The sequence below is a fragment of the Ceratotherium simum genome, chromosome 2 (genome assembly GCF_057802395.1).
Source record: "Ceratotherium simum simum isolate JZ-2026a chromosome 2, ASM5780239v1, whole genome shotgun sequence".
Classification (NCBI taxonomy): Eukaryota; Metazoa; Chordata; class Mammalia; order Perissodactyla; family Rhinocerotidae; genus Ceratotherium; species Ceratotherium simum.
The window spans coordinates 38,543,029-38,567,260 of NC_141901.1; the positions used below are offsets into that span (position 1 = coordinate 38,543,029).

Genomic DNA, 24,232 nt, shown 5'->3' on the forward strand with positions numbered 1-24,232 from the left:
CACTCCCCCCACCCAGCTCTGTTTCCTTATCATCCCCTCATTCTCTCATTTCCTCCTTCCACCTGCCTCCTCTCAAAGCTCTCTCCCATATCTTTGGGCTTCCAAGCTGGCCCTAATCCCCTGGTTGCCATGACAGCAAGACTAGGCACCTTAGGAGGGATGGGGGCAGAGGGTGAAGGATAAGGACATGTCTGGGGAAGGTGGGGGATCTGCTGGCAGTCCCAGGAGCAATGTCCCCTAATACTCTCTGGGGACCACCACCTTCTTCTCTGGGCCTCAATTCCTCTAGCGATTGATGGGCAGTAGATTCCTTATCTCACCACCCCCACTCCCAGAAAGGACTTTTTGATCTGTGCACTTGGGAATGGTGCCCAGGGAGGTCCTTGGACATGAAGCAGTGGTGTTCCAAACTGATGGGAGATGTGTGTGCTGGGTGGGGTGTGGGGGTGGGGCAGGGTTAAGGTGGAACTTCCAGTTCTAGTGTCTGCTCTGGGGCAGTGAGTCACTTACCCACCTGAGTCTTGGTTTTCAGCGGTAACTTTCAGGAGTCGGATTAAATCTGCGATTTTCAAACTGTACTCTGAGGTGCCCAGGGCCGTCTAAGGTCTCAGGAGCTGCAGCTGGTGGGGGTGGGGAATGTGAAGTGAGAAGAGGGGGGTGCAGCAAGTGCCTGAGACCCAAAATAGTCAGGCCTGTTGTCTGGCACCACAGGAGTCTGCTTGTATCTGCTTAAGGCAGAGATGTGGGAGATCTCCCAGCAATCTTCATCGCAAACTAGATGTTCCTAGAGAAAGTCAGGGCCTCCACCAACTCCCCCTAGTGGATTGTCCAGGTGGCTCTCTTTCCCGCCGGGCTGCTCCTTCCCTAACCCCAACCTTGGATGCACAGGTAAGTCATGGCTTATGAGGAAACCTAATCGTTTCTGAAACAGAATATGGGATGAAATACTTCCTCCTCAACCACATAAACCTCTCTGTCTTAATTTTATGGGATATGGGTCAAGATTAAATACTTGGATAAGGAAAGAAATGGACAACAATGTGGCATTTTAGAAAAAGCTATGGATTGGGAGTCAGAAGACTTGATTTCTAGGTCTAGCTCTTCCTTTGGTGGTTCTCAGTTGGCGAGATTTTATCTTATCCCAGGGGACATTTGGAAATGTCCAGAGACATTTTTTATTGCCTCATTTGTGGGTGGCGGGTGATACTGGCTTTAGTGAGTAGAAGCTAGGATGCTGCTAAACATCCTACAGTGCACAGAACAGCCCCCACAATGAAGGCTTAGCTGTTTCCATCTTGAGTAAGTCGGTTTCCCATTCTGAGCCTCAATTTCCTTCTTCATAGGTTAGTACCTTACACTCAATCATTCATTTAACACACACTTCCTGAGTGCCTGTTCCAGGCACTGTTCTAGGCATGGGGGTGCGGGGGAAGACACAAGACAAAGACAGAGAAGGTCCACTTGTATTTACAACTCCCAAGGGGGGCGGAATAGAATAGGATTTATGAGTTCTATGTTATAATCAGGGAAACGAACTTGTACAAGGTCATACAGAAAGCCAGGAAGGAAGCTGGAATCTGAACCCAGGTCTCCTGACTACAGACCCAGGGCTCTTCGTTCTCATTACTCCACACCAGAATTCAATTTAACGCGCCGGCCCCGTGGCTTAGCGGTTAAGTGCGCATGCTCCACTACTGGTGGCCTGGGTTCGGATCCCAGGCGTGCACCGGCGCACGGCTTCTCCGGCCATGCTGAGGCCGCATCCCACATACAGCAACTAGAAGGATATGCAGCTATGACATACAACTATCTACTGGGGCTTTGGGGGAAAAAAATAAATAAATAAAATTAAAAAAAAAGAATTCAATTTAACAATAAGTGCTAACATATACTGCATGCTTAAAACATCTCAGGTACCTTGTCAAGCATTCTACACAGATTATTTAACGCAATCTTGACCATCACCCTGGGAAGCAGATGTCACTATTCTTCTACAAGAAGGCGAAGGATGTGCACAGGGTCACGCTGGCAGGAGGTAGTAGGTCCTGGATCCAAACCACGCAGTCTGAACTCCAGATCTTGTTCTTTTACCCAGAAGCTGAAGAGCCCTTTTGGGGCCTCGGGCATCATCTGGTGAGCTCCTTGTTTTACAGCTGAATAAACTGAGACCCCAAAAGGGCACATGACTTGCCCAAGAAGAGTCAAGGTGAAAATCCAGGTCACCCGACCCCCTAGTCTAAGCTCAACTCTGATATACCCTTGAGCTCTCAATGTCTGTGATCTTATTGGGGATGCGGAGTGGGAGGTGCACTGTGAGAACTAAAGTCCAAATGCCCAAGAATCAAAGTTTGAGGGAAAGAAGGAGGGGGAAAGTGGGAGAAACAGCTGGTGGTCAGGAGAATGAAAAGAGCTGCCTCCAGATGGAGAAGGAGAAAGAGAGAACCCAAAGTATGGGGGTAGGGCTGGGGGAGGGAGCTCAGAAAGACAGATGCTGAGTGCAGGAGAAGGGGCCCAGACTAGGAAGACGAGGCTTCTGAACACGGCCTTCCCTGGCCTCCTCCTGCTTCTCTCCGGGCTAACCTCGGCTCTGCTTCCCTCTGGGCCTTGCCACTCAGCACCTCACCAGGCTAAGATTCCCTGACTTACTCACTCACCTTAAAACCCACCCTGTCCCTCTGGCTGGGGGAAAGGGAAGATCCTGGAACCTTCCCCCAACACCAGTGTCCAAAGGCTTCACCTGCTGCTTTTCCTGACAGCCAGCCCCATCCCTGAGGGAGGGGGCAAGAAGACTGCCCATGTCCCCCAAGCCTTCCCCGGGACAGTCCTTGAAGACAATCCTAAAGCACCCAGCATAGAATACAGCACAGAGTAGGCACCTGCAACCTGCCAGGCTCCCTCCCAGCTTCCCAATTCCTTCTGGGGTCTCTTCCAGGCTCAGCTCAGCTCATCTCTCCAAATACACTTTACAAATGAGGAAAACAGGCCCAGAAGCTTCTCTAAGGGCCTTGACCCTCACGGAGGAGGCCGAGACATGACTTATGAAAGAGGTTGGGGTTTGTTGTGTGTTATTTTTGTTTTGTTTTTAACAAAACATAATCCAGGGCCTTGGGGAACTTGCAATCTGGCAGAAAACGGAAAGGTCAGTGCTTTAAACCCCAGCACACTAAGCCCGTGCAATGAGATAAAGGGGAGGGTTAGTCAGGAAGGGCCCTCTGAGGAGGCAGGCCTTCTGAGCATCGGATGTGGGAGGGAGTCAGAGGGGCGATGGAGAAGAGGGAGAAGCTCACATCACGAAGTCTTTAGGTCTTTACAGGCGGACTAAGACTCCTGCGCACTGGCTCCTAGTCGATGGCCCTGGTTTTCATTTCTTCCCTTCCCCCACAGCTCAGCTCTGGTCGGCCTCTGAGATGATTAAAACCAAAAGAATTTTAAATGTCTGGAATTCACTTTTCACCACTGATGCCATTTGCTTATTTTTTCTCTCTCTCTCCCCTCCCTTCTCATAACTCTCTTGGGAGAGCTATCTGTTTGCTTCACGCTCTTCCTCCAGCCCAGTTTGCTCTGCACTGATGCCCCATACCCACCAGTTCACTTTGTTTTCATTTTGGGGAGGAGGAGAGAGGGGGTTGGGTGTCTCAGGCAAAGGGGAAGGAGGAGGGGAGGGTGGAGGGGCCTTGATCTTGCTGGTGAACGTTCCCAGAAAAAGAAAGGAGAAGAAATAGCTTTCAGGGAAAGAAATCTGCCAAAGGTTTATGTTCCCACAAGACTGTGCAAAACCTTTTCACAGACCCAAGCTAAAGTTCAGGGCGAAGCCAGAGCATGTTTCTTCAGGGAGAAACTCTTATTGACATGCACACACAAGCACCCACACCCTCGGTCCAGGATCCCCCACCTTTCCAGAGCAGGCTGGATGATCCCCAGGACAGCAGACTGCGTGTGTGGGGGGAGGGGGCAAGGGGGGTGGGGACACTCCTGTTCTCCTCACCCCAAGTCAAGACCAGATCTGAACATGTAGAAAACATTTGCTTCCACCCTGGTTCCTGAGCAAATAACACTTCCCCTGGGGCACTTCAGTTCTGGCCCTCCGAAATCAGTACCTCCAGCCTTGGCACACAAACCAAATCAGAGAGATCCAGGGCCTCGTTCAGGAAGAACCAGTCCTTTTCGTGAATTCCCACAGGATGGCAAAGCGTCAGAAAACTGTGCAGCCAGAAAGAATCTTGGAGATTAACTTTCTCATTTTATGATAAGAAAACAGGCCCAGGTCACTGCATAAGGTCACTCCACTAGAGGCATAAATGGGACTAACATCCATGGCTGGACTCGCCATCCAGTGCTCTTTCCATATTGCTTCCTGATATAGATTTTCCTATTGTAATGCCCAGGAAACCAGAAGCTGAGTCAGAAGTTGCCAGCCATGTGAGACTTGACACGTTTAACCCTTTGGCACATGGCCTCTGCTGCAGGCGGCCTGGAGGTCAGCAGGGAGATCAACCCTGCCTGGAGCTGGATGCCAATGTGGTCTGAGCTGGAAGCCGCCCCGGCCGGAACAGACAACTTATTTGTGAAAAGAAAAATTGCACTGGGACAGAGTGGCCTGGGCTGTCAAGGCTTTGCTCAATAGCACACCGCAGAAGGAGCACAGGGTAGAAATTCTGTGCCCTCCCTTACGGAGGAAATTGAACAAAAGCTCCCTCACCAGCTTTTTAAAAAATTAACTTGTTTTACATGGTCTCTACTGGGCTAGGCTAGATGCCTTCACGTATAGTGGTAACAACAATAATAGTAGGAAGACTAATAACAGTTACCATGTGTTTAGTACCTGCCATATGCCAAGGACTGTTTACATACAGCATCTGCTGTCTTTTCAAGATTCCCTTTTACCAATGAAGAAACAGACTCAGATCATATGACAATTCCAAGGTCTCACAGCTAGTTAATGGCAAAAAAGTAGTAGGATCTAATTTATTTCATTCCAAAGACCAAGCATATTGTGCTAAGGTCATGAAAGAAAATTCAATATAGACAAGGAAAAATGGATGTTCCCAATTCTCCATCACTCCCTGCAGACGGGCAGAAGCCCAGGCCACAGAAAGGCAATGAGAAACAGGAAAGACGGACAGACACGTGAGTGCACGCTAGGGCTTGGGTTCCAATCCAGCTTGTGTCGAACTCTCTGGGTAAACTCTTCTCTCTCTTGAGCCTCTCAAATCCATCATCTGGACATGTGTCCTGTCTGCTGATCTCTGGGTTGGAAGCCCAAGGAAAGCCCCGAGCCCTGTGGTGATGCCAGAGCCAAAGGTCCGGCAGGAACAGGCTTTCTCCCTCCCTTTACCTAATCTCCTGAGCCACAGTTTTTCTCCACCATGAGGATGATAGGCATATTGCGAAACAACTGGCACAGCGCCGACAAGGTCTAGGTGTGAATAAATGTGAGGCCTTTCCCTCCTCATCCCGTCACAGTACTGAGTGATCATTCCTTAGTCACTCCCATGGGTTCAAGCCCAGGGTGTGTGTCCTGCTTTCCTCAAAACAGAAAAACTCCCAGGCCAAGCCCTGGTCCTAATTCGATGGTGGCCCTGCCCGTTCCTTTCCCTGTCACAGCCTTTCCCACCCTGGCTTGTCTCACGTCCCAGTACATGGTTGAATTGAACTTCACTCAGGACCATCTCTTGCCCCTCGCTCAGCTTTCTGCCCACCAGCCTATACACATCTCCTCCTATAGCCCCCACCCCGGGGCAGGCCAAGGGAGCCAGGATGTGCAGCTCAGGCTGTGCCAGCCTAGTGCTGGGGGACCACGTGGGGCCTTCCCCAGGGAGTACCACAGGCCTCCTTACCCACTGGCAGAGCCTCCTGGGCCTGCTGGGCAGACAAGGGGTGCTGGTTCCCATGCTCTGCTCACCACTCCACAAATCCCCCACTGCTGCCGCCCGACGTCCCTTTCTTCCCCTCCCTGGGTCTTACCCACCAGCTGCCGGCTGCCCCCACCTTCTTCCAGCGTTTCTCTTCTCACTGCCCCCCTTCTCTCCCGCTTCCTCCCCACCCCTCTCTACTGCCCGCTTGGAGCAGGAGGTTATGAAAATGAGCTGCATGCCCAGGAGACTGTAATTATCTGCTAAGTGTGAAAGCCAGAGTGATTAATTAAGAGATAATAAAAAGAAAAGGAGGGCGAGAGGGGGGCCTGGCGGCTTTGCTTTGATGATAGAACCTGAGGTGAGCCAAGCAATTAGGGGAATCTTTATCGAGAGTTAGCTATAATCCACAAATTATCAAGCACCAAACGCTTCAGGAGCAGGGCGCATTTCACTCCTGCCGAGTGACAGACCGACAGACAGGGAAGGACAGCAGGAGGAAGAGGCCGGGGAGCATCCGGCTGGGGGGCAGGGAGAAGCCCGGAGCACTGGAGCGTGTGGCTCTGCTGGTGAACGACAGCCACAGAGCAGGCTGCACAGATTGTCCCGTGCCAGGCCACCGGGCAGCGCTTCCAGGACCCCGGGCCATGGCTACCCTTGAAAAAGGGTAGCCACCCCCCAACAGGTGCAAGCTGCCCCACAGGCCAGCTCTGCACTGCAGCCAACTCATAACACCCCGCTGTCTCTTCCAGGAGGACAGAGACCCAGGTCCTTCTCTCCCCCCAGACGCGTGAGCTCCTCCTCTTCTGAGGACTTGCCTTCCGCCCTGTCCTCGAGGGAGCAGGCACTGCTTCAACACCATCCTCTCCCGAGGTGCATGGCCGCCTGTGGGTGTGGGAGGATGTCACGCGGCCGGTATGCATGCTGCAGGGGCCACAACTTGACAAGGCGACACCACAGCTCTCGGCTCCCAGAGCCTCCAGCCCACACAGCCCCAGTGGGGCAGACCTCCTCCCGGCCCCCACTCTTCTTCCACAGAGCCCTCCTACAAGGGTGGTGGTCTCCTCTACCCTCTTGTTCACTGGATCCTGCCCTGTCGTCCATCCCACTCGGTTCCACTGTTCCCTCTTGCCCCTGCCCCGGAACCTTCCTTAACTGATCCCCGGCTCCAGTATCTCTTTCCGTCTGCCCCTGTGCAGATGCACAACAGGGTTCAAAATCCCCCCTTATTCAGATGATCTTTGTATCTGTTTAGACCCTGAGGAAGGTGGGGAACCTATCTCCCCTATCATAATTAGATAGCAGAAACCAAGTCTCCTCCTTCAAGTTCAAGTTCAGAGCTAAGAGTTTGTACTTATGTAATATGGTCCAGTGTCCCAGGGAAATGCCCACACTCCTTCATCAGATTAGCACATCTCCAAAGGCAGACACCCCACTGCAGACGCCCCATCCCCTCCTTTCTCTGCCTACACTGGCCACTTGGAATCCACCCAGTACACCCAGGCAAAGCTCGGCTGAGGACATCCCTGTGTAATTCCAAGAGGAAAATATTTCTGCTCTGAAGCTAGAACAGGTCCTGACCATGGGGTAGGCCTACCTCTGCCATCTCCCCTCCATGCCCCACTTTTCTACAGGTACCTGGTTCAGCAGCAGATGCCAGGGCCTCTCTCAGCCTCGCTCCTCTGGAGGGAGGAGGAGGGACCCTAAGGCCATCAGCTAGAGATAGTGGGAAGGACACCAGAGCCCTCCAGCCTCCAGCTGATCTGAGCCTCTGAGAAGGGGAAACTGGACAAGTACGAGCATGGTGACTCAGGCCAGGTTCCTGTGAACACTATCCTTCTGGCCCTGACTGGGGACACTGGGAGGACAGTCTTGGTGGTTTGTTGGAAAGCAAATCTGACCCCTAAAGAGACAACCTTCTCTGGTTCAACTGAGGCCTCAGAGACAGTCTCACTTATGACCTCTCTGGGCTTGCTCCTCTATTACAAGGAGCTTTGCCTTCAAGTGAGAGAAAATGAACCTACTGGGGAAAATGTTATTTATCCAGACAGAGAATACTGGACACTTATTCAGTTACAGTCCCTAATAAAACAGTTCTTTTCATGCAGGAGCAGGAAGGGTTCAGGTTAGACACAAAGAAGAACTTCCTGCTTGCCAGGGATTATTAGGTATGAAAGTGAGTAAGCAGAGAGAGCTAATGAAACTCCTTTCTCTTCAGAAAAAGAACAAACACTGATGTGTCAAGGTTGACTCAAGTTAGTCCTGTCTAGGGCTGGCCCCGTGGCTTAGCGGTTAAGTGCCCGCGCTCCGCTGCTGGCGGACCAGGTTCGGATCCCGGGCGCGCACCGACACACTGCTTCTCCGGCCATGCTGAGGCCGTGTCCCACATACAGCAACTAGAAGGATATGCAGCTATGACATACAACTATCTACTGGGGCTTTGGGGGAACAAAACAAATAAACAAAAATTATAAAAAAAAAAAAAAAAAGTTAGTCCTGTCTAAAAAGAGATGTCTTGAGAGTCCAAAGATGCTGGGATTCTTAAAGAATCATCTCTCCATTTTCATTCCTGACCCTAGTTTCTATGTTCTAGGAAGCCCAATCTGATTGATTCCACCTTCTTCTTTATTTACTCTGAAATCCCTCATGATTTATGTCTGTAGTTTGCATATGTCCCCACTTTTACTTGCAGAATGTGTCAGTTTTCTGGGGAGGAGGAGAGGATGAAGGAGAATTAATGGGAGTTCCCGTTTCCCCTAGTGGACAGGATTCCCCAGACATAAGGACTAAGATTCCCCCATTCAATCAGGAGAACTCTGAAGGCAGAGATTCTCTCTTCTGTGGCCTGTGGATCTTCCTCTACTGCACACAGATAGAGAAGGGAGGGAGAGAGTGAGTGAGCCCATCATGTTGGCTGAACAACCATTAGGTCTATGTGAGTGTGAGAAACTGACCTGCCCAGAGATGGTCCTCCATTGCTCCCCCCAAATCATGCCCCCAGTTAAGCCTATGACCCACCTTCCTTCCCAAATCACACAATTTGCTCATGACCAAATTTTCAAGCCAAAGCCAACAGGGTCAAGGCCCCGGCTAGCAGCTCTGTCAAAATGTTTTCCCCTAAATCTCCACAAATGACAGCTGGATTATGAGGACTTTTTTCATTAAAAAAAAAAAAATTGAGTGGAAATGACTGGCTCAGGCATGGAGGAGTTTCCACCAACTTACTGGCTGGTTGCTTTCCAACTGTGCAGCTGGCAGCTGCTGGCATGAGTGAAGACTTGGTGGGGTGGAGTGGGGGCAGCTGGGAGCTTCTGAGGTAGCATGAAGGAGGGCTGGGCAGGTCGGTCTTGGGGCCAAAGATGGGCACGCTGGCAAGCCCTACACCCTCTGCTGTCGCACAGTCTTCCTCCCTAAAACAAACATATCAATGCTCCGGAATGAATGATCCATCTGGGCTCTGTTATACAACTAAGCTGGCTGAAAAGTGAATTCAGTTAAATGAGTTCTATTTTCTCTTGCTTCCCATTAGAATGTTGAAGATCTATTTCCTTAGAGGAAACGCATCCTCTAACACTTCAAAGCGTGGTCCTAGGACCGGCAGCATCAGCATCACCTGGGAGCTGGATGTCAATGCAGCAACTCTGCCCAACCCCAGTTCTTCTGAATCAGGATCCATGCTTTAACAAGATCCCCGGGTGTTTCAGAAGCATGGTCAAGTTTGAGAGTCATTGTTTTAACACACTGAGTTGAAATCTTATGGAAAGACAAGAGTTAAAATTATGGGCACGCTTACTGTGCACTGTCCAAGGAGTGCTTTTCCAGGACTTAAAGTAGAGGTAAGTGGTTGCTGTCATTGCATTTTACAGATGAGGAAACTAAGGCTCGCAAAGGTGAAGGAGGCTACTCAACCTTCAAAGCCAGGACTCAGACCTAATTTTAGACCAGGGTGCTTTCCATTAGTCTATGCTGCCGCCTCAGAGCTCCCACTGCACTGTATTCCAGGGGCCACGTGTTCCTCAGTCATCCTGTTGTCTGCCTTCTTCAGATCTGCCTTGGACTGAGAGCTGTAAGAAGCAGGCACTGTAATATGATTTATTGAATACCTAATGTGTTCCAAACACTGTTTCTTAATCTATATTCCTTCATTCAGTCCTCACTGGGTAGGTATTAGTGTCTCTATTTTATTTTATTGATTTTTTTTTTTTGAGGAAGATTGGCCCTGGGCTAACATCCGTGCCCATCTTCCTCTACTTTATATGGGACACTGCCACAGCATGGCTTGACAGGTGGTGCGTCAGTCCGCACCAGGGATCCAAACCTGGGAACCCCAGGCCGCCAAAGCAGAGCGAGTGAACTTAACCACTATGCCACGGGGTCGGCCCCATTAGTGTCTCCATTTTATAGATGAGAAAACTGAAGCTCCAGTGAAGTGACTTGGCCATGATCACATGGGCAGGAGTCCCTGTAGTAAGGAGGTCCCAGGGCACTTGAGGGGTTGGAATTGGGCACTACCCAATTCCAGGGTAGTGTTGAAAAAGGCTGGTCTTATGACATGACCCTGGTATGAAACCAAAGGCAATATGTACAAACTAAATCCCTTAGAAACAGGCTTTACAGGCTCCCCTCTCAATTTTCTGCATAAATGGCGAGCAGCAGCGGTGCAGATAATCCGGAAGTCATTTCAACTTGGCTTTTGCAATGCATTAGATTTTTTTTTGGCAAAGTCAGATTTTCCTTTCTAATTATATTTGGCTCAAACTGACATTAAAATGAGTTTGCATTCTCACTTCACCCACTGCCTGGTGAGGGGACACTTCCCAGATGTGTGCAGGGTGAGAGGTACATCCGTCTAGGATCAAACATCATCCACAGGGTAGCCAACTGGGGGTGGATGCTGGAGAGCTGATAGCACTGGTAGCGGAGTAGGTATGTGGGAGAGGTGGCAAAGAGGGGAGTGCAGGAGTCCCCCCACCCCATCCCACAGTGAGGTCAAGCTGGTAGATTTCCAGACAGGCAGGGACTGAGGCCTAGAGCAGCGAGTCAATTGCTCAGGGTTTGGGATTAAAAGGTTTGGGACTCCAGGAGTCCACTGTATGATTAGGGAATCAAAATGAAGAAAACCCCAACTTCTCTCAGGGGCTTCCCCCTGCCAGCCTGCCTATCCCCGGATTTCTGCTCCTTTGAAAATGCCTTCTCCCTCTCCCGTTGTCTCTCTCTCTCTCTGCCCCCATCTGCCCACCTCAGCTCCTTTCCTTTTAATAACCTCCCAGTTAAGCGAATTGAATGGGAAGAAGCAGTTAAAAGCACCTCATGGCTTGACAATGCTGGGTAATGGAGCGAGCAGGGCCCCAGGCTGTTCCTGGGAGAATTCAGGAAGAAGCGCATGGGGTGGGGGGGGTGGGGGGGCAACGACACGACACTCAGCTAAGCTGATTACAAGGACAAAGTTAATTTAGAAATCAGCTCAGTTGGGTGGGGGTGGGGGTGGGGAGGAGGGAAGTGGACACAAGAGGTTGGGAGATTTGGGGAAAGTATGCTTTTATAAACTGCCTTTGTTCCTGGAAATCATAATCCCTGGGAGGGACCTCGGCTCACTCCTTCGGATTCCTTGCCTCCTTCCATCTGGAGCAGGGGGCACAATCAGGGATTGTCCAGAGCCGGGATATCTTGCGCGGCGCTGCATTCCAGAGTCTCCAGCCGCAGCCCCTGAGCCTCACATCTGTGGAGGTCCCCTCCCCCGGCCAGGCTTCCCCCTTACCCCGCCTCTCTCGGACAGTTCGACTTCAGCATTTTTCACATGCCTCCCTCACAACCTTTATCTTACAGTATTGTCAATATGTGTTTATACATCCATCTCCCACACCAACTGAGAGTGCCTCAGGACAGGGACAAATCTCACTTACCTTTTTATCCCCGGTGCCTAGCTGAGTGCCAGGCCTAGCCCAGCCATTAAAAAAACACTTGCTTAGTTGAATATAGGATCTCACCAACCTGGCGGGACCCCTCTTTAAAGGTTTCCATTTGAAAAACCAGAGCTCACGTCTTATAAAGGTTTTAAGAATCTCTAGGCTCAGCCCTGAAAGGCACACACATCAGGGCCACTGACCAGAGGAAACAGCCCAGGACTGACCCTGCAGGGACTAAATCCGGATTGGCCCTCTGAGGAAACCAGATGGTTCCCCTAGGCTCTGGGCAGTGCAGACCCAGCCTAGGCCCTGCGGGGAAGGACAACAGAGAGCCTAGATGCGGGCTCAGGTATCCCATGGCTTCGGGGCTCTCCTCTGGGTTATTTCTACTGAACTCTGCCTCCAGACATCTTTATCTTAGACCTGAGGATTCTCAGAGAAAAAAGACTTTCTCATCATTCCAAAGCCTCTCCAACTCAGGTCACAGATCTGAGACTTCCCAAGGCGAAGGGATATTTCTCCAAGGCTTTCTGCTCACTTCTGCCTGGTCCAACCCTGATTATCTGTCTACTTCACTTGTTTTTTTTTTTTTAAATTGAAGGGGTTGCAAATCTCTACAGCAGCTTCAGCAGATGAGGAGTTTAAGAGCAGGTAAGGGTCTGGCAAGGAACGAAGTAGGGATCACACCAGTTTTTAACACATTCTTTGTTTAAAAAACAGAAATCCCTGGCTCCCCATTACTTATAGGACAGTTTCTGGCCTGGTTTTTCAAGGCCTTCTCAGGTCTGGCCCCAGTCTACTGTTCTGGATCACCTCATCTATTTCTCCCCAACCCAAATCCTCAGCTGCAACCAGCCTCAATGTACCCGGCACATTCTGACAGCCACACCTTGGCTCGGGAAGTTCAGTTAGTCTGGTAATACTCTCCCTCTTCCTGCCACATCCACATCCTGTCCATCCTTAGACCCACTTCCGCCATGGAGCCTTTTCTGGCCTCCTCAGGCCACAGCAAACTCCCCTCTCCTGAACTCTCCAGCTCTGACCACACACTGCTATCCTGGCACCAACAACACCCTGCCTGGTATTACCAGGAATCTTTGCACATGCACTTCTTAGCTTCTTGGAGGGGTTGGACCATATGAGGTCATGTTTTTAATACCCCATAATGCGTACCAGCATGTTTTGTATATAGCATATACACAATTGCTAATTTGAAAAAAAATTAAGGGCCCGCCCAGTGGTGTAGTGGTTAAGTGCGCGCACTCTGGTGCGGCGGCCCGGGGTTCAGATCCTGGGCGCGCACCAACACACCACTTGTGAAGCCATGCTGTGGCGATGTCCCATATAAAGTGGAGGAAGATGGGCACGGATGTTAGCCCAGGGCCAGTCTTCCTCAGCAAAGAGGAAGACTGGCGACAGATGTTAGTTCAGGGCTGATCTTCCTCACACACACAAAAAAGTTACAAACAAAAAAAGTTATTAAAAAAAAAGAAAAAAAATTAATTCTCTCCATTTTATGGAGGAAGAAACTGAGGCCTACTGAAGTTAAGTAATTTGCACCTAAATCCCGAAGTGAGACTGTTAAGGGCTGGGATAGTATGTTATTGGTTTTGCAACACCAGTGCCTGGCACATAGTAAGCACACAGAACGTTTCTGCTGAATGAAGGAACTGAGTCTTTACTCTTCCCGCACATTTTCCAGTGATGGTCTACTTCTCATATTGCTCCAGAAGGAAGTCAAAGGCAGAGAAGAAAAGCATCCAATGGCCCAGTCCAGAAGAAGAATCTCCTCCTGGCCTGGGGTGGGACAGCCTCCTGGGACAGTCCTGCAGGCACAGACACCAGAGATTCAGGTTCCTGCTGTCCTTCCTTGCCTCAAAACCCAGGCCCTATGGCCTTCTGGGAAATTCTCCCATCACTTTCCCAGAGCCAGGCCCCGAGAGGAATGAAGCAGCAGCATTATCTCCTGGGAAACTACCGGAATTTGCTAGGGAGTACTAGATTTCCACTCCTAGATTTAAGACCCTTAATCCTGGGGCTGGCCCGGTGGTGCAAGCCGTTAAGTGCACGCGCTCCCCTGCGGTGGCCCGGGGTTCCCTGGTTCGGATCCCAGGCGCACACCTACGCACCGCTTGTCAAGCCATGCTGTGGCAGCGTCCCATATAAAGTGGACGAAGATGGGTATGGATGTTAGCCCAGGGCCAGTCTTCCTCAGCAAAAAGAGGAGGATTGGCAGATGTTAGCTCAGGGCCGATCTTCCTCACACACACAAAAAAAAGATCATTAATCCTGAGGAGGCTGGCTGGCTGCAAGGCCCATTTATTTCAATACGATCCTAATGTTGTTAAACGGGCTCAAGGAGGGCAGAGAGGAATAAAGCTTCAGCCCCCTGAGACTACAGAGGTTAATAAAAGTTGCTGGAAAAATTAAATTTGGAGGGAGGGAGAAATTGGGAGCCTGGAGAGAGCTGATAGAGGGAGAGAGGGTGGGATGGAGAAAGAAAGAAAAATGGGATCTTCAGCGACGTCTGGGAGTTGGAGCAGCTTTCATCCTGGGCACTCAAAGAACTTAATCAGATATGCACTGTCTGTGAATCAGGGGTGGGAAGGTGTAAGAACTGGGCTGCAGGATGGAAAGGGGCCACAGTCACGGAATGGGGAACCCAAGGGTTCTGACTTTCTTAACCCTGTAATGTGTGCATCCATCAGAGGAGATACAGAGTATGCAAGACAAGACAAAGAGTAGTGCCTTCAAAGACTCGGGATGGCTGCCACAGCTGGGAGGGAAATGTACACAGAGACAGGCAGTGTTGTACACCAGTGCTCTGGTGAATGGAAGCACTGGGGTAAAGGTAGAGATATCTGTCCATACGTGTATGAGGGTGAGAAAGGCTACATGTGCAAGTGTACATGGGTGGATCTATGCACATGCACGTGGGCACACGTGCTGTACAGTGACACTGCATCTGCAGACTCGCATGCATCAGGGATGTAGAAGAGGTGGAGGTGCCAGTCTCCAGGGGCTTCCTTCTGGGAATCACTCCTGTCCCTGACCCCAACTTCCCTCCTTGGATTCTAGTCCTGGCTCTGTCACTTACTAGCTGTAACATCTTGGACAATCTGCTTAACCTCTTTGGGTCTCTCTGTCTATCTATAAATTGGGGATAATAACACCTACTTTTAACAGATTATTGTCAGTATTAAATTAGTTACTAATACATGCAAAACACAAAGTGGCCTCTCCACAAAAGCGAATGACCTTCTGCCTTGGAGTGAGGCCATTCTCTTTCATGACTCCTGAGACTGCCTCTCCTCGGCTTCACACTTCAGGATCAAGTACATGGCTGCCTCTTTCTCCTCCATCACTGACTACCCACCCCCACACCCCCAGCCCTTTCCAGGTCAAAGCCTCCTCCAGGAGACTGCCAAGTAAAGTGGCCTGGAAGCCCTGGGAAGAGACGGGGCAGGAGCTGGTAGGTCAGGAGAGGACACAGCTTTCTCAGCTCTGGATGCACGGAGGAGGAACTTCCCTACCCTTAGTTGCAAACAGCCCCCAGATATTGGAGTAATTAAAGAATTTACCCCCATCTCCTCCCTCCAGCCCAACTTTCACCTCTTAGGAAGTTTTTTAACCTCTTTAGGTGTCTGTTTTCTCATCTATTAAACGAGGAAATAATAACCACCCTGCCTACATCATAGGTTGGTCATATATCTCTATTAAATGAGATGGTGCATGTGAAAAAGTTGCTAAAATTGGGAGGCATTATACAAAATTAATAGACTCTGAAGGTGGGAAGGAAGGTGCTGAGGCATTACAAACTTCCTTCTCCTGACAGACAAGGGGCAGTTGTACAGTTCCCACCCCCAGTGAATAAAATAGACTATCATCAAAGCAAGGCAGGGAGGTGGATGTGGGCTAGGCGCCCTGGGCTGAGCCCTGGAGAATAAGGCTGAGCGAGGCACCAGGAGGAGCCTGTCTGCTCTTGTGGGGAGAGGAGAAGGAAGACAGCCTCCCTGACCTCCAGAGCTGCCTCAACCCTACGGGAGGCACCGCGCACTTGGCTCTGCAGTGGAGAGTGTGGGCAGAGTGTGGGCTTTGTAGTGAGACAAAGAGAGTTTACATCTGGGATCTAACACCTCACGTATTGTCTTGAGTAAGTTCATTGAATTCAGCTTTGGTGTCCTCATCTGTAAAATGGGGGTAACATTAACTTCACAACTTCATCATTAAAAGGAATATAGATAATGAATGTGAAAAGCACAATAAAAAGTAATGTTGATGCTTTGGTATGGAGCCCACGTCCGGCAATCACTTTTCACTCACCCTAGGCCAGGCAGGGCCCCCCAAAGCAGATTGAAACAGGCCACCCAAGATCCCAGTTTCCATGTCTGCCAGGGACTAGGTTGCTTTGGGAGCTGACTGTCCTGGGATTCTCCCCCGGGCCCCACTCAGCGCTCCCCCCAGCCTCGTACATCTCTGGACGTCTGCAGGAGTCGGCCTTGCATGGTACAGGCGGAGTTCCCAAATTTGTAGCTCATGGACTGCGTTTAATATTAGAAATGAACACAAAGTTGTGAAGCTTTTTATTTGCCAAGTAAAGTCCTTTAAAAAAAAAGTCACTTACAAGCACTGTCCTATCATCAAAGAAAAACCATTCAACACCAAAATGTGTAGAAGGACGGAATCTCAGAATAAAGGATTGTTTTAAAAGTTGGAATGAGTTTACCTTTATGAGACACTCACTTCCTTTTCCTCCTAGTTCTCATTGCGCTCTGGACCAGGAAAAACCCTGGCCCAGCCCTGCACCAGTCCCTGCTGGCACGTAGGATCTGGCAGAGGGGAAGGGGCAGGCTTTGAGGTTGGGTGGTTCCTCCATCTACCAACAAGATACTGAACCTGTCTAAAACTCAATCTCTCATCCACAAAATGGGGATAATTACAGATCCCATCTCAGGGCATTGTTGTGTAGATTAAATTAGATGATGCACATTAAATAGTTAGCACAAGGGCTCCATAAATGATCGGCGCGTTATTTCCAGACTCTGAAACGCTGCCACCTCAGGGCTAATGTGCCTCCTCCTTCTCACCCAAGCCCTGGTTCCTTCTCACCAGAACACCAACCTCTGCCACTTTGCTCTCTCCCCAAGTCCCTTCCCCAGCCTTTTCTGAAGTCTCCAACCAGGTGGAAACTGCTCAGTTTCCCCTTCTGTGTCTGCCACAACCCAGTCCTCTCCACGAGAGACACAGAGGAGGTGCTGAAGCCCAGGACCAAGAATCTGAGCAGCAGGAGCGAGAAAACAAAAGGAGAATCATAAAGAGGAACTGGAAGGGAGGCACAGACAACTCAGTTGCCTATCCCTTTATGTCCAGCCACAAAGTCTTAACAGCAGCATCACTGAGCACTTCTCTCTGTGCCAGACACTGTTCCACGCACTCTACACGGATTAACATATTTAACTGCCATCACAAACCTATGAGGTGTTATTTCTATCCTCACTTTACAAATGAGCAAACTGAGGCAGAGAAGGCACATTCCTTGTTCAAGCTGACCCGACTACCAAGCGGCCGGGGTGAGGTTTAACCAGGGAGTGGACGTGAGGCTGTGATTTAATCACCATTTAATACTCCCTCCTTCCAACACTTTAGCACTCTTCGTCAAATCAATCAATTGATCAGATATTTAAGGGCACTTACCAAGTGCGGAGCACTATGTCAGAAACTGAAAGGACAATAAAGAAATTAAGACTTGGTCCCCGAGGACATAAAGAGGAGCTTCCATCAGAGTACACAATTCTCAAGTCAAGGGGGTGAGAGCTGGGGACCAGAGCTGGGCTTCCTCACCTCCACCTCACCACAGAACCAGCCAACAGCAGAGCAAGACAACCAACCACGCCACTAGGGTACCCAGCAGGAGGTGGGAAGGCCTAGATGCCTCCTCCTACTCCTCCTCCTCCTAATCTGGGTCCTCTGGGGTCCAGGGCTGTAGCCAGAGGTGATGGCTACAGGCACTGAGTCCTGTACTTGGTTCCCTTTAGGTCTAAGTGAGAGGAAAGTGGAATCCTATCAAGGTCAAGTAGGGGGACCTGGTAGCCTGACTTCTGCTTTGTCTCACCTTCCTCTTCCTCAACCTCAAGGCCTGCTCTGGGCTGGATGGGCAGAAGTGGGACATCTGAAGTGTGTGTGTCTGTGCGTAGCATGGGGAGGGAGACAGCCAATTTGCAACTACTCTCCTTTCCGACTCACGTTCTCTTCCAGGATGTAGCTGTTCTTGGGGAGCTGAATCCTGGGAATTTAAGAGGCCCTCAGGCCTCTTTCCTTCCCTCCTCACTCCCTGGCCAAGTGGTGGCAGGGATGCTGAGGGGATCTCTGGGGGCTGCAGACACAGATCTTTCTCCTACCCCCACCACCACCCCCACCCCCTGGAGGCAGCTCCCGCCCCGAGCCGGCCTGTCATCCCACATTGCTCTGATTAGCTATAATCTTTCTTTTTCAATTTCTCCTCCCAGAGACTGGGGAGCGAGAAAATCTCCCAGAAAATGAATAAATATTTCAATTTTCGGCGCAATCAGTCTGAGGAGCCAGCGCATGATGGAAACAGGGGGAAGGATAATGGTTTTCATTTAGATAAGATACAGAAAATTATTTAGTGAAAAATGAAGATTGATGAAGCCCATTGAAATTCTTTAAAATGCAATTTCTATTTCTCTGCCTAGGCTGAATCTCCCCTTCCCCTCTCCTCTCTGCTCCTCTCAATTCAACTGCCTTCTCCTCTCCCCCCCCTCATTTCCCACCACCATCTCTCAACTCCCTGGCAATCACTCCCCCACCCCGCGGGTTTTCTCTCTCACTGCCCCAGGCCCTGACTTAGAGCTCCTTCTTTCTAAGGATGGAGGACAAGGAGAGGAGGTCCTACAGCACCCCCCCCCCAACCCCGTGAGTGTCCCAGTCTCCCCAGATCCCCAGTTCTTCCCTCTCTCCCCCACCCCAGTCCTTGCTCAGCTTCCCAGAACACTCAGTACTGATTTCCTCTCCCTTCCAGTCTATTCTCTCCCTTTCTTGTCTTTGGTATGCCCTCCTCCCACCCCAAATACTTTTGCACACTTTCATCAAGTCTTGCTCTCACCCCTGTGGGAGGCAGGGAGATGGGAGCTCAGCTAAGCCCTAACCCTTCCCCCCTTTCCATAGGGAGAAAGGCACACAACACACTTCTCTCTGTCTGACCGTTTCTGTCCCGATTCAATCCACATGTCTCTCCTGTTTGCTAACTGCAGCTTTTGTTCCTTGAAGCTCATTCGTATCCATGTTGCTGACATGTTACGGCTGCGGGAAAGGGACAGACATAAGCTTGCCCCCAACACACCAATACTGACCCAGCTGCCCCCGCCCCTCACATCATGGGCTCTCCTCCCTTTTCCCCCTCTCTAGCAGCCTGGCTGAACCAAGTCAGAACTGAAGTCATCTTCCCAACTTTCTGCCAAGTGGCTGGCTTGGCCTGCCAACCCCAGGGCCAGGCCTCCTTTCCCCAGCACCACTTCCCACAGGACCCACACCATGGATGTGTGCTATTCTCATATCTTAAGTGTGTATGTGTGTGTGTGGGGGGGCATGGGTGCCCTACGGGGAAAGATGGATCAAGACCTGCCCCCACCAACTCAGCCAGGCTTTGCCTTCTGAGCTGGGGAGGGGCCTGGTAAGGAGCGGAGGGGTCCAGCATAACACCTCACCCCTAAATACACACCCAGCAGCCCAGAGAGGGAACTGAGAGCAGGGCAATGCCTGAGGGTGTTCTATCCAGGCTGACCTCCCTCTTCCCAGATTCTCCCCCACCCCAAAACCAGACCACCTCCTCCATTTTGTAGTCTGTACATCTCCATAGGTGTCTGCCTATATGAATGTCTGTCCAAGTTTCTTTGTTTGCTGGAGGGTTGGTATCTGTAGAAGGGTTTCGGGGTATGTGTGTGTGTGTGTGTGTGTGTGTGTTGTGTCCTTGTAAATGCTCACCTGCATACATGTACTGTGTCTATGAGTTTTGATGTGTTTGGGTGCATGAATGTGCAAGCTGATATGGGGGAGGAATCTCAGATGTATCAGTGTCTTTGTGTATATGTGTCTGTCTCCGTGTGGGGGATGCTTGTGGGTATGTCTGTCTCAGTAGGTGAGTAGTCTCTCTCGGTGTCTATGACCGTTTTTTGATGTTGGTGTGTCAATTTCTGTGTGTCAGCTCCATTTCGGGGGGTAGGGGTGGCTAGCTCAGCAGGATTAAATCTTCCTTAGAGTCAGATCCAGGAGGCAAGAATCCACTCTCACGGACCCCAGTCCCGGCTGGAATCGGGGCCCTTAATTTCCTGGTCCCTCTTCCCTCCTACCCCTGCCAGCCCTGCCTCAGGATACACTAACATCCTCATCTCTCTCAACCTCTCCCTCATCTCCCAGCCTCTCTCCTGCCAGTTCCAAATAAACCCCTGACATCAACACTTTCCTGACCCCAAGTGGGGTGTCAGCCCTCCTAGAGCCCCCCCATATCCAGCCGGCCTGACGTTGCCTTTTGGAACTCCACTCCCTACCCCGAGCCTCCGCGGGCAGGGGTTCCAAACCCCCACTAGAGGCTCCGAGGCACCCCTCCCTTCCTCTAGAGGGGGCAGCCCCCTGGCAGTCTGGAGCCGGCTCAGACTCAGCCCCCGAGGGGCTGGGCTGGAGTAGGGAGATTCCCTCAGCAACATCTTCGAGAGCCCTGGTCCCCAGCTTTCCATGCACCTCTCACCCCCAACATCTGAAATCCCACCCTCTTCCCAGCCTTTCCCTCAGCCAGGACCCAGGCGTCCGGAGTCCCGGCCTCAGAGGGTGGAGGGAGGGAGGGCTGCCAGAGGCTCCGGAAAATACTTCGAGCGTTCGGGTCCCCTTTTCACTGCGACCCCGGGCCTCGCGGCCCCAATTCTCTGTTCTCCCGCGCAGCCAGAGGAAACAACTTGGGCAAATCAACGGAAAACTCCTTTTCGCCAGCCCCCGTTACTCCGCGCCCCCTCCCCCCGGGCTCCGCGCCGGGAGCGAGCCCCCGCCTCGTGGCGTCTCGACCCCAGAGACTGGCCGCCGGGCACCCCCGCGCTGCCCCAGCGGGGGCGCAGTCCCCAGCCCCGGGGGCGGGGGGGGAGCCGAGTCCGGGGCGGGCTGGCGGCCCTTACCTTGGGAGAAAGTATCGGAGAGAGTGAGGATCCAGACGAGGAGGCTCAGCATGCTGTCCGCCCGCCGTGCGCCCGCCCGCGGCTGGGGCCCGGAGTTGGCGAGGGAGCGAGAAGAGCGGGCTGGGAGGAGGGGAGCCCGGGAGCCCGCCCCCCGCCCGCCCGCGCCCGCCCCTGCACACACACACGCACACGCACACTCACTCGCGCGCACAAACTCACTTCCCTTCCCTGCGTTCTCTTTCTCTCTCTTTCCTCCCAGTCCCGTTCCTCGCTCTCTCGCTCTCTGTCGCCCTCTCCCTCTCCCTTTTGTGATTTCTCCTTTCAAGCTCTATCTCTCTGGGTCTCTTTCGATCTCGGCTCTCCCTTTCTCTCCCCTTCTCTTCCTTCCCTCTCTCCCTCCTCCCTCCTCCTGACGTCTACTCTCCCTCCGACGGCGCCTCCCTCCACAGCCCTCCCCCTCCCCCCCCCACCAACGCGCGAGCACACACACACCCCTCGCTGGAACTGAGATGCAAAGAGAGAAAGGGATTGAGGGCAAAGGCGAAGGAAGTAACGAACGTGACAGTCGCGGGCGCTGAGGCAGGAACGCTGGACCCTGCCCGCCCGCACCCCCTCGCATTTATATACAAAATCTTGGTCCCGGGCTAGGGAACTAGGCAGCGGATGGGGAGGCGGGGCATGTGCTGAGCACAAGCCGCTAGCCCAGTGGATGACTGTGATGGGGCAGGGTGTGTGAGTGTGTGTGTGTGTGTTGGGGTGTGTGTTAAGTGTGTGTGGGAGAGGAGGGGGTGGGCAGGCGGTGGTTCATGGAGTTAAAAAGCATAAAATCCTTTTCTTGTTTTAAATCCCACACCCAGAATCTAACCCCTAGATTCCCCCAATTGGGAATTCTCAATTGACTGATGAATCCTGGGAGTGGGGAGGGATACATTCCTCTCCCCACCTATAAAACCCCGAGCTGGAGAATCGGAGCTGATTCTTGGACCTGCCTGGAGCCCCTGCCAGGGGGCGCACCCAGCACACAGTGAGGCCAGGCTAAGTGTCAGAGTCCTCAGCTGGCCCTGGCCCCTGGCAGAGGAGAGGCTCAGCCGACTCCTTCCTTTGTCCATCTTGGGCGTCTATCCATCCAGAAGGAGAAAGCAGCCAACTTGAAGGCTTTGAAGGGCCAAGGAGAGGGCAGCCGCAAGAGGATCTCTATGCAGGAAGGAGTTTGAGATCCTTTGGAGTTGAGAAATCTAGGAACTGGGAGGGAGGGAATTCCTGGTTAGAGTAAGGAGGGCATTCAGTAGGGGTCTCCTCTTTCTTAAGAGCCCAGTTTTGCAACCAGGTCCTTTTCCAATCCCTAACCAGATGCTTCTGCTCAGAGTTGCTGCGGGTGCCTGCACGTCTGGACCCAAGGGATGAGTTGAGGAGAAATAACAGGAATTGCACAACTTTACAGCACTGTGTTGGTCTAAAGAGGTCTCCACTTCTTTCCTCCCAGATTCTCTAGGTCTCCTGGGTCCCTGACACTACCAGCCAAGATTTCTTGATTTCAGCTCCTGAGCAGAGGCGCATGGCTCTCTGGTGCCCTCTGCTGATGTGAGGCGGCCACAATTCTCTTTCTTCCACAGATCCTGACACCAGGCTGAATGGTCCAGATACATCCACACACACAACTGGAGGACACAGAAAAGCACAGGCGGAAAAACACACAAGCTCATATTCAGAAGCACATTATGCACGGACCCAGAGAACTCTTCGTATGTTCAAAAACACATATGCACAGGCAAAGAGTTTAAAAATAAAGAGCCACACCTAGCCCAGAGAAATAGAAATATAATCACAAATACATACAAAAAGCCATATACCAGCATGCAGATACACAGGGCTTTTCATTTACTCATTCATTAATCATGCATTCCACAATATTTCTTCCGTGCCTGCTTATGTTCCAGTCACAATGCTAAGCCTTGGATATACAACAATGGAAAAAAAATGGACAGAGTCCTTCCCCCATAGTGTTGCATTCTGGAGAGGAGGGAGAGTCAGTAGAAAAATTTTAAATACTCTAGGTTATAGTAAATGCTATGGGAGACAAACAAAGCAGGGTAAAATGAACAGGGAGTGGAAGGGAGGAAGGAATTGCTATTCTCATAGGTAGTCAGAGAAATCTGCTCTGGTAAAGTAACATTTGAGCAGAGACAGAAGGAATTGAGGGATTCAGATATTCAGGCATCTGAGGGGAGAATGTAGCGGGTAGGTGATAACAGCAAGTGCAAAGGCCCTGGGGCAGGGGTGTTCTTGGAGTATCAGACAGCCTTTTCTCCTTTTCACTCTGCATAAAGGATTCATGGAAAGGAGGGCCATGGTGATAGTGATTTAGGAAAATGTTGAGAAGAAAAAGTACAGAAGCAGAAGCGAGGGAAGAGAATATTCTTAGTTTAGTGCTTCATGCCCACCTTCCAGCTTTTGGTATTCAGGTGTCATGGGAATTCTCAGTGTGAGGAGGGACTGAATTATCAAAGCTTTTACTTCCCCTTAGGCCTCTTATCTCACCTCAAAACCCCAGCAACAGAGGAGCCAAATTTCTCCAGATCCTTAACAGCTAAAGCAGTAATCTCACCTCTCTCTCCTGGTCCCTTAACTTTTCTACCACCCTCTCCCTTTAATCTCAAATCCTTACCAGCTCAGTTCATAGCAAACACACTTCTCCAGAATCCCCACCACATAAGCCACTCAGCATCCCAGATCCCAGAGCTTAAGACCCCAACTCCAGCTAGTGGTCCTCAACACTAGCTGTGTGTTAGAATCTCTGAAGGGGCTTTTAAGAAACGCCAGTGCCTTGGCCTCACTCTTGAAGATTAATTGTTCCAGGGTGAAGCCCCAAGCATCAGTATTTTTAAACATCTCCCAGGTAATTCTAATGGGCAGCCAGGGTTGAGAACCACCGCACTGAGCAAACCCCTGCTTTCCAGGTGTTGCCCTCGCAAGCCCGCACACCACGAGGGTGCCTCGGCCTCTTCCCTCCACCAGCAGTTCTGCTTATCACCAATCCTGCATCACCCTCCCCTCCTTCTGGGGTGAACCCCAATGAAGCACCCCCAGATTTGCTCCATTCTCATCTCCACAGTAACGTTCACAGCTCTGTCTAATTGGCTTAACCGAGTCTACTGGAATCTAATCACATAACTCTCAATGAACCAGGGGATCCTGGGGCTGAGTCCCCAGTATCAGACGGATGCTTCTGAAGGCAAAGCCTGTGTTTTTTACATCAGACTAGATACACCTCCCCAGGACAGGACATCTTTCTCCC

At 51.2% G+C, this 24,232-nt stretch overlaps 1 protein-coding gene across 5 annotated transcripts in view; it reads right to left on the reverse strand.

The window, feature by feature from the left end:
* KIRREL1 (kirre like nephrin family adhesion molecule 1) overlaps positions 1-21,297 on the reverse strand; it is a 100,809-nt gene extending 79,512 nt beyond the window's left edge. For 2 of the 5 annotated variants that reach the window (XM_087441234.1, XM_087441217.1), the window contains exon 1: positions 20,938-21,297. Coding sequence is in view for 2 of the 5 variants with exons in the window: in XM_014797684.2 (XP_014653170.1) it covers positions 20,938-20,989 (52 nt within the window). In the remaining 3 variants the exon portion in view is untranslated. Of the gene's footprint in view, positions 1-514; positions 621-9,077; positions 9,263-20,937 lie in introns of those variants that run through there. The other 3 variants (XM_087441226.1, XM_014797684.2, XM_087441242.1) reach the window with 3 other exon arrangements.
* Between the last annotated feature and the right edge of the window lie 2,935 nt (positions 21,298-24,232).